Here is a 12,893-nt window from a genome sequence, read left to right on the forward strand (position 1 = left end):
GATCTCACAACACAGCCTATCAGCTGAAGTGGGAAGCTGAGTCCTAAGGAAGGTGTATTTTCTCCTTGGGTATATTCAGTATCATTTCCTTCAATCTGACCCTAAAACTTAACAGAGTACTGAACCCTAGGAAAAGGGGAACACCCGGATCTTTTGAATGCTGTTGGACATAGGATCTGAGCTGACAGTGAGCTCAAACATGTTTATGGCTCCCCTGATCCAGTGGAGGCTTACAAAGGCCAGGTGATAAATGAAGTCCTGGGTCAAGTCTGTTTCACATTGGTTGCACTGGGTCCGTAAACCCATCCTGTGGCTATTTCCCTGACCAATGAGCACACAGTCAAAATGGATTTTTTTTTCTCTCTTTTTTGAGATGGAGTCCAGGCTGAAGTGCAGTGGCGTGATCTTAGCTCACTGCAACCTCCGTCTCCTGGGTTCAAGCAATTCTCCTGCCTCAGCCTCCCTAGTAGCTGGGATTACAGTGCAGGCCACCATGCCCAGGTAATTTTTGTATTTTTAGCAGAGATGGGGTTTCTCCATGTTGGCTAGGCTGGTCTCAAACTCCATTTGGGGTATATAAGCCCCAAATTGTAACTGCCTTTTTGAGTCACATTTAAAAACGTAAGTGATTAAAATCTGTTTCTTTCTTTTTTTTAATGTGTCATCCAGGCTGGAGGGCAGTGGCACATTAATGATTCACTGCAGCCTTGAACTCCTGGGTTCAAGTCGTCCTCCCGCCTCAGCCTCCGGAGTAGCTAGGACTCACCACCAAGCCTTCAGCTCCTGCCCTCTTATGTTCATGGATACCCCCCTACTCCACACCTCATCCATAAACATGAAAAGGGCAGAGGAAAAGTTTCTTCCTCCTCAACACTATTAAGAGACATTCATGCCGGGCGCGGTGGCTCACGCCTGTAATCCCAGCACTTTGGGAGGCTGAGGCGGGCGGATCACAAGGTCAGGAGATCCAGACCATCCTGGCTAACACATTGAAACCCTGTCTCTACTAAAAATACAAAAAAATTAGCTGGGCGTGGTGGCGGGCGCCTGTAATCCCAGCTACTGGGAAGGCTGAGGCAGGAGAATGGCGTGAACTGGGGAGGCGAAGCTTGCAGTGAACCGAGATTGAGCCACTGCACTCCAGCCTGGGCGACAGAGCGAGATTCGTCTTAAAAAAAAAGACACATTCACGCTAGAGGTAATCAGTAACTATCTGTTCAATGAATGAATACATGAATAATGAGGGGTTGGGTGGTCCCAGAGTCTTTGGTCAGTTTTCTCCTGGCATTTTGACCTTTCTAAACTGAAAGCTCTTTGCTGTCTTTTCCCAGGGATTTGCTGAATACAAGTTTGGCTATGAACTAATAACAAAAATAGCTAACATTATGTCTTGTGCCAGTTATTTTAAATAAATCATCCTAATTGATCTGCAAGGAAATTTCCATAGATGTCATTAAAATCTTTACTTATAGATGAGGAAACAGGCTTCAGGAGGTTAATCTTCCCCAGGTCATACGTCAGCAAGTGGTAGAGCCGGGATGTGGGCCAGCACTCCCAAAGTCTGATCACTGCCTGTTGGGGCAAATCTCTATCTGCATCTTTGCTGCCTGGAAAGGCAGAGAATATTCCCATTTTATTTACAGGAAAACTAAAGTCACATGGTAAAATGACATGTCCCAAGCCATGGAATTTGTCAAATGGAGTCAGCATAAGACCCTTGGGTTTCCAACCCAATGCAAAATAAGTACTCTTGCTCCTCACAGCATCAGTGAAAAAACCTAAGACAGACCATACACATGATAGCACTTTGAAGTGGGTGAGGAGCTACACAAATATACGGGATTATGATTGCTATGTGTCTGTGCTTTGAGCATTAAAGACTCCATTCTTAAAGACTTATGATTAATACCTCTTTTTCCTCCCTCCCACTCCAGTGTGTCTAAGTGATCATGCCGAATCAATCCGAGGTGGGGTTGGGACAGAGAAAGAAAAGCACTGAGGTGATGCCATGTGTTGTTAATGAGATGTTTAGATGTAAAATGATGTTACCAAGCAAAAAGGGCTCAGTGCTTGATGTGCTAGAAGCCAATAGTATGATACCAGGTTTTTGAGAAAAGCTTTTTATTGCAAGTTGACTAAAAAGACAGGAATCCAGCTCGAATGTGTCTCTCTGTACTAGGTTTAAGGTAGCAATTTTATTAGAAAAATATTCATCGGTGGATTCTGGGATTAGTAGGTGATTGGCAGAAGGAAAGGGGAGGTCTAGAAAGTGCTGAGGCATGCACAGTTACCTCTTCATGCCACCACATGGATCATATGTCGACTTCAAGGGGAGTTCGTATGAACCATGCACTGGAAATTCAGGCTGTGATGTCAGCAAATCATTTGCGCAAACACCACTTGGTCATATTGGTTCCAAGCAATTTCAGCCAGTTTTTTAATATTACAAGTGGAGGGAGTTTCAGCAAGTTGTTTCTTTTCTCATCTGCTATCCTGCAAACTCAAGAATTTGTTAGTCACAGGCTTCTTTAATTCTTTGGGGCACTGTTTCAAAGGCTGCAGTTTTCCGTTGTTTAGCTATGAGCTAGTAGGCACTGTGCAGCTGGCATTCTGCTTTATGGTGGCAATTTCTTTCAGGAATGTCCCTTTGCTTCCAGATAGTTCATAGGTTTGAAGAACTATTCATCCTGGCTAAAGGAGATCAATATGTTCTACGCCTACGTACTTACCAGAAGATAATGATGCTCCTAAGGGGGATGAAAGGTGGGTGAAATGGGGACATAGGGAGCTTTTAAACACCAACAGCTGGCATATGTGAGCCCTGCACAGTGGTAAGTACTTTGCTTCTGTGCATTTTTCACTCATAAGTATTTACTGAGTACTTTCTGTGAATTAGTTACTAAATAACAGCAGGAACAAAATGAAGCCCCTTCTCTCTTGGATTTATATTCTTGCAGAGACAGACAAAAAAATACGTAAATATAAACAAAAGCATTACATTCTCAAAATCACCTTTCGATTTTTTTTTTTTTTTTTTTTTTTTGAGACAGAGTCTCGGTCTATTGCCCAGGCTGGAGTGCAGTGGCCGGATCTCAGCTCACTGCAAGCTCTGCCTCCCGGGTTTATGCCATTCTCTTGCCTCAGCCTCCCGAGTAGCTGGGACTACAGGCGCCCGCCACCTCGCCCGGCTAGTTTTTTGTATTTTTTAGTAGAGACGGGGTTTCACCATGTTAGCCAGGATGGTCTCGATCTCCTGATCTCGTGATCCGACCGTCTCGGCCTCGCAAGGTGCTGGGATTACAGGCTTGAGCCTCCACGCCCGGCTCACCTTTTGATTATTTTAGGTTTTTCACTGATCTTTTTTTCTGCCTATATAAATAATATAAGCTAATTGTATAAGATTCATTTAATATGGAAAAGCCTAAGGAAGAAAGTAAAACTCCCATCACTGTGAAAGCCATTTAAATGTTTTAGTCACCATCTTTTCATATTTTACCTACATAGGTAAAAACAATTTTAGGTAAATAGGATTATCTTATACACCCTGTTTGTAATTCTGAATATGATGAAGTTTTATCATCTTCATTTTGTAGACTAGGAATTAGAGGCTTAAAACTTTTTTTTTTTTTTTTTTTTGAGATAGAGTCTCTCTCCATCACCCAGGCTGGAATGCAGTGTCACAATCTCAGCTCACTGCAACCTCTGCCTCCTGGGTTCAAGTGATTCTCCTGCCTCAGCCTCCCAGGTAACTGGGATCACAGGTACCCGCCACCGTGTCCAGCTAATTTCTGTATTTTTAGTAGAGATGGAGCTCTGCCATGTTGGCCAGACTGTTCTCAAACTTCTGACATCAAGTTATCCACCCACCTGGGCCTCCCAAAGTGCTGGGATTACAGGCGTGAGCCACCACATCTGGCCTAAGCTTTAAATAATACAACTAAAATCTAGAAGTAAAATGTTTAGATTGGGTGCAGTAGTTCATGCCTGTAATTCCAGCATTTAGGGAGGCAGAGGTGGGAGGATCCCTTGAGGCCAGAAGTTAGAGACCACCCTGGGCAATATAAGGAGACCCGGTCTCTAAAAAAAAAAAAAAGTTAGCTGGGCTTGGTGGCCACAGCCCTAGGCTGAGGTGAGAGGATGGCTTGAACACAGGAGTTCGAGGCTGCGGTGAACCATGACCGAGCCACTACGCTCCACCCTGGGTGACAGAGCGGTGACAGAGCGAGATCCTGTCAGAAAAAAAAAAATAGAAGAAAAGAAAATGGTTAAATATTTATTTATTTATTTTGAGACAGAGTCTCCCTCTGTTGCCCAGGCAGGAGTGCAGTGGTGCAATCTTGGTTCACCGCAACCTCTGCCTCCTGGATTCAAGCAATTCTCCTGCCCCAGCCTCCTGAGTAGCTGAGATTACAGGCTCCCGCCACGACGCCTGGCTAATTTTTATATTTTGAGTAGAGACGGGGGTTTCGCCGTGTTGGCCAGGCTGGTCTTGAACTCCTGACCTCAGATGATCCTCCCCCCTCGGCCTCCCAAAGTGCTGGGATTACACGAGTGAGCCACTCAACCTGGCCTATTTATTTATTTATTTTAAAGCAAGGGCTGGATAGGATTTTATCCGGGCTCCACATAAAGGACTCCTAGGGAGATACCCTGGTTAACAGAGGCAGTTAGGAGGCTATTAAAAATAGTTCAATCTAGAAATAATCAAGGCCGGAATTGCCTCCAGCAGCGGGCCGGAGGGCTGGGGATGATCTGGGTATTTTGTTCTCTTCCCAGCAAGTAATTTCAGAGCTCAGAGATCCATTTTTTAAACAAATGATGTTTTTCTCCCAAGACTGATAGGGATCAGAGAGACCTAGGGTTGCCACTAGCACCTAAGCCAGGATGTTTTTTTTTGTTTTTAAAGTAGATTAAAACCTTTCAGCCTTACCTAAATCTTTGTTGCAATTATACAGATCTGCCTAGATTTATAGCAGATGGCAGAGTAGAAACAGTTACGGAGGGAATTAATTAACATATTAAAACAAATTTTCGAGCATTGACAAATCCCTTCGGGGTTGTCCTGCGAGTGGGCAGTTCGGAACCAGCTTGGGGCGTGCTAAGATTGTAAACGTTCCTAGGGAGAGCTATAACAAAGGGGCAGCAGGGACTCTGTGCACAGAATTCCAACAGTCACCAGCATTCCATGTGTTCCAGAACTGGCACAGCGCGCGCGGTCCCCTTTTTTAAACAGTGCGGAATCACGTGGCCGACGGCCCGCAGCGCTACTGGCCCTCGGAGTCTCCCACCCGGCTTTGGCGCGGAACCTTACCCCCTCGTGGACGCGACCATTGGCCCTGCGCTCGGAGGGGGTACGGACCAACCTTACGGTCATGGCTTCTCCGAGTGAAGCTTTTGACTAAGTCTCAGGAAACCGTTAGCTACAGAATTCTATATTCAAATGAAATCCATCAAACAACGCTGTGGAAGACTGGTTTTGCCTAAAAGAAAGAGCAGACCTGAACTTGACTCCTCCTACGCCCTGTGAGGGCTGCAAGGTGGTTCCTTCCAAGGCGCGGACTCCGCCTCCACGAGCGCCGCCATTTTGTTTGGCTGGAGGGGAGCGAGCGGCGCTTTGGGGGAGGGGTCGCGTAGGCGCCTCACCTGACCGTGCAGCCGGGCGGTCGCTGCTCCGGGGCAAGTCTCCTTCCAGGCCAGGGGCCCGGAATCATGTACATAAAGCAGGTAAGGCCTTCGCGTCCTTCCACCCCGTCATAGGCCGGTAGGGACTGCTCCTTGAGGCGGGAGTGTTGCGGCGCCACCCGCAGCCTTTCCCTCTCTCCACAGGCTGGACCAGGGCTGGGCGGGGACTGTGGGGGAGGAGGGGACCCCAGGCCCCGCGAGTGTCCCGGCTGCGGGGTCGCGGAGAATTGGGGTGCCCCTCTGCAGCCTGGGCCTCCCCGCTGGCGCTGGTCTAGGAGAGGCAGGATCTCCGAGAGGTGTGGAAGGGCGGGCGGGCGGGCGGGCCGCTGGGTGGAACTGGGCCTTCCCGGGCGGCCCGAGAGCTGGCGGGGGCACCGCGCCGGGGCGGCCGCGGGCGTAAGGGCTCTGTGGTCCTGCACGGGTGGCCTCGCACGGGTCATGTGCGTGGGATGTGTGGAAACGTGGCCTCCCCGGCTCGGGGGCGGCCTTGGGGGCACAGGCTGGGGGTGTCAGGTGTCACTGCGGGGGGCCGTTCCTCTCCCGGATTAACCCGCGAAGTGAGCGGGACCCTCCTGCTTGCAGGATGCGGAGCGCCGCCTCCCCCGGTTGTTTACTTCTGTCAAAAGGGTCTTCCCGCGCGGGAGTCCACCACAAAGATGAGCCCAGGCACACGGCCTTGGAGACGGTTTTCTGTTGGATCTGTCGGGCTCTGAGCACTCCTTTGGAACGTGGGCTCTTTCTGGCTGGCGCTGGCCGGTGTGAGTGACTGAAAGCAGCGCTCGGTGGTCTTGGAGTCAGGAGAGCTGGGGCCGGTCGGCCTGCTGGATAGACTTGCTATTGTACTGCAGTGTCTAGTGTTCCAGTTAGGCTCACACAGGGTTCTTGATTTTGAAAGATCCTTAACAGGTTGACAACTATAACGCCTAAAAAAAATAAAACCCAGCAGCATTGCACTGGCAAAGATTACCGATGAATGGACTTTTTTTTTTTTTCTTTTAAAGCAGATTTTTAATCACCACTTTCCAAAATGAATTTTTCTTATATGAAATTGCAGGTTTTCTATATTGCATTAAATGAGAAACAAGAAAGAAATTCAAGAGAAAAATGTTAATGTATTGTTTTTGGGGGGGGGGTGAGTTCTCAAAAGTGTTTTTTATTTACTAGGTGATTATCCAGGGTTTTCGAAGTTACAGAGATCAAACAATTGTAGATCCCTTCAGTTCAAAACATAATGTGATTGGTAAGTGTTCTTGGTTTACTCGGTCATATTTATAGTCTATACAGATAACGTAAATTCTGTCGATTTGTATATTGGCTTAAGGAGACAGGAATTGTCTTTGAATGTTAAGTAAAGTTATGTATATTTTTCTGCTTGAAATAACTTTTCTGTCTTATTGCGCTGATGAATTGCTTATTTCTATGAACTTAAAATGTTTGGATAAGACACTCATAAGTTACCCATTTTTTTTTTTGAGACGGAGTCTCGCTCTGTCACCCAGGCTGGAGTGCAGTGGCCGGATCTCAGCTCACTGCAAGCTCCGCCTCCCGGGTTCACGCCATTCTCCTGCCTCAGCCTCCCGAGTAGCTGGGACTACAGGCGCCCGCCACCTCGCCCGGCTAAGTTTTTGTATTTTTAGTAGAGACGGGGTTTCACTGTGTTACCCAGGATGGTCTCGATCTCCTGACCTCGTGATCCGCCCGTCTTGGCCTCCCAAAGTGCTGGGATTACAGGCTTGAGCCACCGCGCCCGGCCAAGTTACCCATTTTTTACCTGGGTAGCCTTGTGTGTATGTGTAAGAGAGTTTTAAAGCATTTGCGCCCTTCTGTTCTTGTTATATATCTTAAAATGCTGACTGTTGCCTTATTTCAGAGACAAGACAGTTTTTATTCACAAAGTAGATCCCAGAATTCCTGCCCTCCCCCCAACCCTCTAGTTCAGTGTCTCTAAGGACAGACCATGTAGCTAGATTGGAAGAGCATAAATTTTAGAGCATAACAGAATGGGGTTCCAATCCCAGTTGTAGGGGGTTGGGGGGCTGGGGGAGGGATGGCATTAGGAGAAATACCTAATGTAAATGTCGAGTTGATGGGTGCAGCACACCAACATGGCACATGTGTACACCTATGTAACCTGCATGTTGTGCACATGTACCCTAGTATCATAATTTAAAAAAAAAAATCCCAGTCACGCGTTCTTTTTGAGACTTTGAGAAGCTTCAGTTTTCTCATTTGTAAACCTGTCTCATAGGGCTGTTGGGAAGATTAAATGAGAACCCTTATGTAAGTGTGAGAATAAAGGGCTAATGGTGATTGCCATTAACAATATGTAGTCATTATAGATGGCTCAGGTTGTAGTGTGCATTTTGCTGATACAGCTAACAAAGATGTTTTCTGACATTCTGCTGAGTATTTTACAGGATAGATGAAAGGAGTGCTTCTGGACACCAGAAAAACAGACTGCTATTGACGCAGTTTTGCTGTACAGAGTCCAGACTAAGCGGTATATTAGTTTGCTAAGGCAGCCATAACAAAATACCGTAGACTGGTAGCTTAAACAAGATATTTTTTTTTCTCACAGTCTGGAGGTCAGACATCCATCATCAGGATACCTGCATGGTTAGGTTCTGGTGAGGTGCTCTTCCTGGCTTACAGACAGCTGCTCTCTTGCTGTGTGCTCACATGGCCCCATCCTAATGTCCTCATTTAACCATAATTATCTTCCAGGGGCCCCCATGTCCAAATACTGTCACATTCAGGTTTAAGGTGTCAGTTGTTTCAAGGGAGCACAATTCAGTCTGTGACACGCAGGTGAGATTCATATTACTGTTTCCAGAAGACCCTCAGAGAATCATACTTTATTTTGTATAAAATTATAAAATTGAAGGCAGGTTTTTTTTGCCCTTGATTTATCAATAGCAGCCTTGTAGTTGGGAATAAAGAAGACATACTTTTTTTCCCGCTTGTGCTCTGTCTACTGAAGTCATTTAATTGAATTGACATGCCATAGGGTGGCTTAATTGTACTGGAGTTTTGCTTACATACAAGTACTTTCTGATTTTTTTCATCAATCGGAAAATCTTTAGAAATGTAGAAAAATAAGAATTACTAGATTTATATTTTCTTTAACTTGCACCTTAAAATAAGTATCTTAATATTTCATTTGTGTGATTTTATAAATCATCTGTAAAATAACTTATTAGCTAGAATGATTACATTTTATCTATAAGGTCCATCAAATACCATTGTTTTAGTTATTATCAGTTAGCTGTTTTACTACTGTGATTGCAGCATTGGATTTGTTAACAGTCACTATTACAAAGGAAAATGGTTTTTAAAACAAATGAACCCAAGATAACTCCTGATTAAACATGTTTTAAAACCAGGCACATTAGTAATGTAAGAAAGACCAAAAGTAGTTATGTACTGAGATTTGCCTTAAAAATATCTGGTGAAAGCATACCACTTTGATTGATGAATGATGTTGACTATTAAAAAATATCTCTTGGGTATATGCATCAAACATGTATCTTTTTTTTTTTTTTTTTTTTTTTTTTTTTGAGACGGAGTCTCACGCTGTTGCCCAGGCTGGAGTGCAGTGGCGTGATCTCGGCTCACTGCAAGCTCCGCCTCCTGGGTTCACGCCATTCTCCTGCCTCAGCCTCCTGAGTAGCTAGGACTACAGGCGCCCGCCACCGCGCCTGGCTAATTTTTTGTATTTTTAGTAGAGACGGGGTTTCACTGTGGTCTCGATCTCCTGACCTTGTGATCCGCCCGCCTCGGCCTCCCAAAGTGCTGGGATTACAGGCTTGAGCCACCGCGCCCGGCCAAACATGTATCTTTTTAGGGATTTTTTCCCCCTAACCTTTTAACAAAAGAAATACATGTTAGTTATAGAACATTATGGAAAAGCTAAAAGGAAGAAAATTAAGATAAACTATACTCCTTTTACCCAGAGGTAACCATTCTTTGTTTTTTGCTGCACACCATGATTCTTCAGAGATAACCATTCTTAATAATAACAGTCTATACTTGTGGTTAGTCCTGGTTTCCTAGAAAACAGCACAGACAGGCTTAGCTGCTAAGGCTTTAATGGGAGGTGCAGTTTGAGGGCAAGAATGAAGAGAGAAGCTGGTCACAGATTTCTAAAGAAGACACAGGTGGTTTGCAATCATGTTGAATAACTTACAGACTTTGTGGACCCACCATGCCTTAGAAAGGTCAGATGATAGAGGAATGGATTTGGATTCGGACAAGGATTTGTTTGCTGGCACCTGTCTTTCATTGGTCAAAGTTTTCTACATCCGGCATTAATGCCTCCAAACTTTTGGATTGTGGTTCCCTGGGAACTAACACCCGGAAGTAGTCAGGGAGTTATAGCCTCCTTTCCATCTTCACAATTCAGGAGTACCTGAATGTACTCCCAAGGTAGCTTGAATCTACCAGAGGTGTTAGTAGACTGAGCCTCTCCATTGATTGGCAGCCAAGGCCTGGGTTGAGAAAGATGAATCTGGGGCCATATATAAACTGTATTTGCCTCAATTTGTTTTTAGTCTTTGTATACATCTGTAATTAAGCCTTTTTAAATAAAAATGGGTTCATCATATAATTTATTGATAATTGTTATTCTCCTTCAGGATCTTGAAATATCTTTCTTTATTAAATATTCAGCATCCTTTAAAATTGCTATGTAGTGTTCCACTCTATAGGTAAGAGTAATTCTTACAAAGAAATTCTTAAAATTTCAGTTATTTATAGATGGATTATGGTTTGAAATATTTATTCATTTAATGATAAATTGTCATCTTAAACTTTTATTTAGAAATAGTTTTGCCGGGCGCGGTGGCTCACGCCTGTAATCCCAGCACTTTGGGAGGCCGAGGCGGGCGGATCACAAGGTCAGGAGATCGAGACCACGGTGAAACCCCGTCTCTACTAAAAATACAAAAAACTAGCCGGGCGCGGTTGTGGGCGCCTGTAGTCCCAGCTACTCGGGAGGCTGAGGCAGGAGAATGGCGTGAACCCGGGAGGCGGAGCTTGCAGTGAGCCGAGATCGCGCCACTGCACTCCAGCCTGGGTGACAGAGCGAGACTCCGTCTCAAAAAAAAAGAAAGAAAAAAAAAAAAAGTTTCAAATTTACAGAAAAATTGCCCCAATAAAAACTGTACAGAGACTACTCATAAACCCTTTACCTAGATTCACCTATTGTTAACATTTTCCCCACTTGCTATATCATTTCCACTCTCTACACACTTTTTTCCTTAGAGTAAGTTATTTATGCCACAGTCCTTTATCTCTGACTTTAATGTGTACTTTCTAAGAGGAGGGATAGTCTCTTTCATAATCAAAGTATAATTTACAACTTAAGTAAATTTAATACATAGTAAAAATCTGTCCATTTTACAGTTATGTTGACTGACCCAGAAATGTTCTTGATAGCATTTTCCCCCCTCTAGTGCAGGATCTAATTTAGGAGCAGGCGTTGCATAGTTGTCATGCTTCTTTAGTCTCCTTTAATCTGGATCATTTCCACAGCTTTTGTCTTTTATAACATTGTTGTTTTTGAGAATTAAGACATAAGTGATGTTGTATCCCTTTCAGGATATCACATCTGGAGGCACATGAGGTCTGACTCTTACTGATATTACTTTTGATCACCCAGTCAAGGTCTAATGTTTCCACTGTGTAGGTATTATTTTTTCCCTTGCAACTAATAAGTAATATAGGCAGATGCTTTTGGACCATGTAAATCTTGTGCTCCTTTTCAAACTTTGTGCCTACATTTAGCATCTGTTGATGACCCTTGCCTTTATTCTGATGGTCACAAAATGATTTTTCATTTCCAGATCTCCTTTCACATTTACAACTTGGCATTTGGTAATTCTCCTCCTTCCTTACCTACTTATTTATCTTTTTATTATTGGTATGGATGCATGGATTATTCCCCCCACCAATAATTTATAATTTATTTAGTCATTTTGGTGCTCAGATTACCCCTAGATTTAGCTACTGAAAGCCCCTTTCAAGCTGGCTCCTACGTCTGTCATACGTGTTTTTTTAAAAAGTGTGTCCTTTCTGGCATGACATGATCTTTTTGGGATTTACTTTGCATTAAAGGTGGTAACTGTGTGGTTAATTTGCTCAGAATATTTCTGGCTCAAGATTGAGAAGACTGACATAGTTATTTATGAGTCTTAACACTGAAAAGTTCGCTAAACAAATACACTTACTTAAAATCAAAAGGATTTGATATCCTTTTAAGTATTGAATTGCTTATATTTGAATTTTGTTAGTCAAAAAGTACCTTAAAATTATTTATACTTTTGTGGTTCTGTGAGACTACACATGATAATATAGGGTTGATTGTAAACATGAGAACACTGTAAGGATTTAAAATGATTGTTTTAGAATGTTAGCAATATATGAATCTTTCAATTGTTAAATATATATATATAGTTAAATAGAATTATATATCCGTTGTAATATGATAAATTATAAGAGCCAGGTAGTATATTTAGCTACTCCTATTCATTGTAAACTATTGGGTAAGAGGAAAAGGATCAACTGTGAAATATCTTTAAAGAAAAAAACTATTAGAAGTCTGTACAAAATTGAATTCATTTGGTGATTATAATTGTTTTATTGGTTTCTTTTGTTCACCGTTGTTTAATTTCAGATGTTAAGATGTATTAGAAAATGGGATTTTAAAAATTTTGAGTATTTTTAAAAAGGTAAACAGTTTTACATTTATTGGTTTTTATGTAAAATAACTTGTACTTTTTGAAATTTTCCAGTGGGCAGAAATGGATCTGGAAAAAGTAACTTTTTTTATGGTAGGTATTGTTTTTTGAATTGTAAATATATTAAGACCTGGGTATCTTAGGGTAGTTTATTGAAATCATTAATTTTCTGAGGTTATATGTGCATGAAACCCAAGAAATACTTTATATGGGATTGCAGCTTAGTGTAGAGGGTTTAGAGTGTACAGATCTGAATTCTGCCTTATACCTAGTGGCTGATTAGCTATGTGAGACTGGGCAAAGCACGTAGCCTCTCAAATTGTTCTTTTCACTTTAAAAATGGAGATGTTTGGATGTTTGTCCTGTCTACCTTAGATGGTTTGTAAGAATGGAATGCAATAGTATGTAAGAAATTGCTTTTTAAACTTGAATGTAATATATAAGTGTTATAAATGCATATTTTAAATGTATGTA

General features: G+C 43.0%; 1 protein-coding gene across 2 annotated transcripts in view; it reads left to right on the forward strand.

The window, feature by feature from the left end:
• Window positions 1–5,586: 5,586 nt before the first annotated feature.
• Window positions 5,587–12,893, forward strand: part of SMC3 (structural maintenance of chromosomes 3) — a 38,545-nt gene continuing 31,238 nt past the window's right edge. The window contains exons 1-3 of one of the 2 annotated variants that reach the window (XM_045361512.2): window positions 5,587–5,724; window positions 6,847–6,922; window positions 12,474–12,512. In XM_045361512.2, the coding sequence (XP_045217447.1) occupies window positions 5,710–5,724; window positions 6,847–6,922; window positions 12,474–12,512 (130 nt within the window). In that variant the 5' untranslated portion in view covers window positions 5,587–5,709. Of the gene's footprint in view, window positions 5,725–6,846; window positions 6,923–11,284; window positions 11,365–12,473; window positions 12,513–12,893 lie in introns of those variants that run through there. The other variant, XM_065521406.2, reaches the window with a different exon arrangement.

The sequence above is a fragment of the Macaca fascicularis genome, chromosome 9 (genome assembly GCF_037993035.2).
Source record: "Macaca fascicularis isolate 582-1 chromosome 9, T2T-MFA8v1.1".
Taxonomy (NCBI): domain Eukaryota; kingdom Metazoa; phylum Chordata; class Mammalia; order Primates; family Cercopithecidae; genus Macaca; species Macaca fascicularis.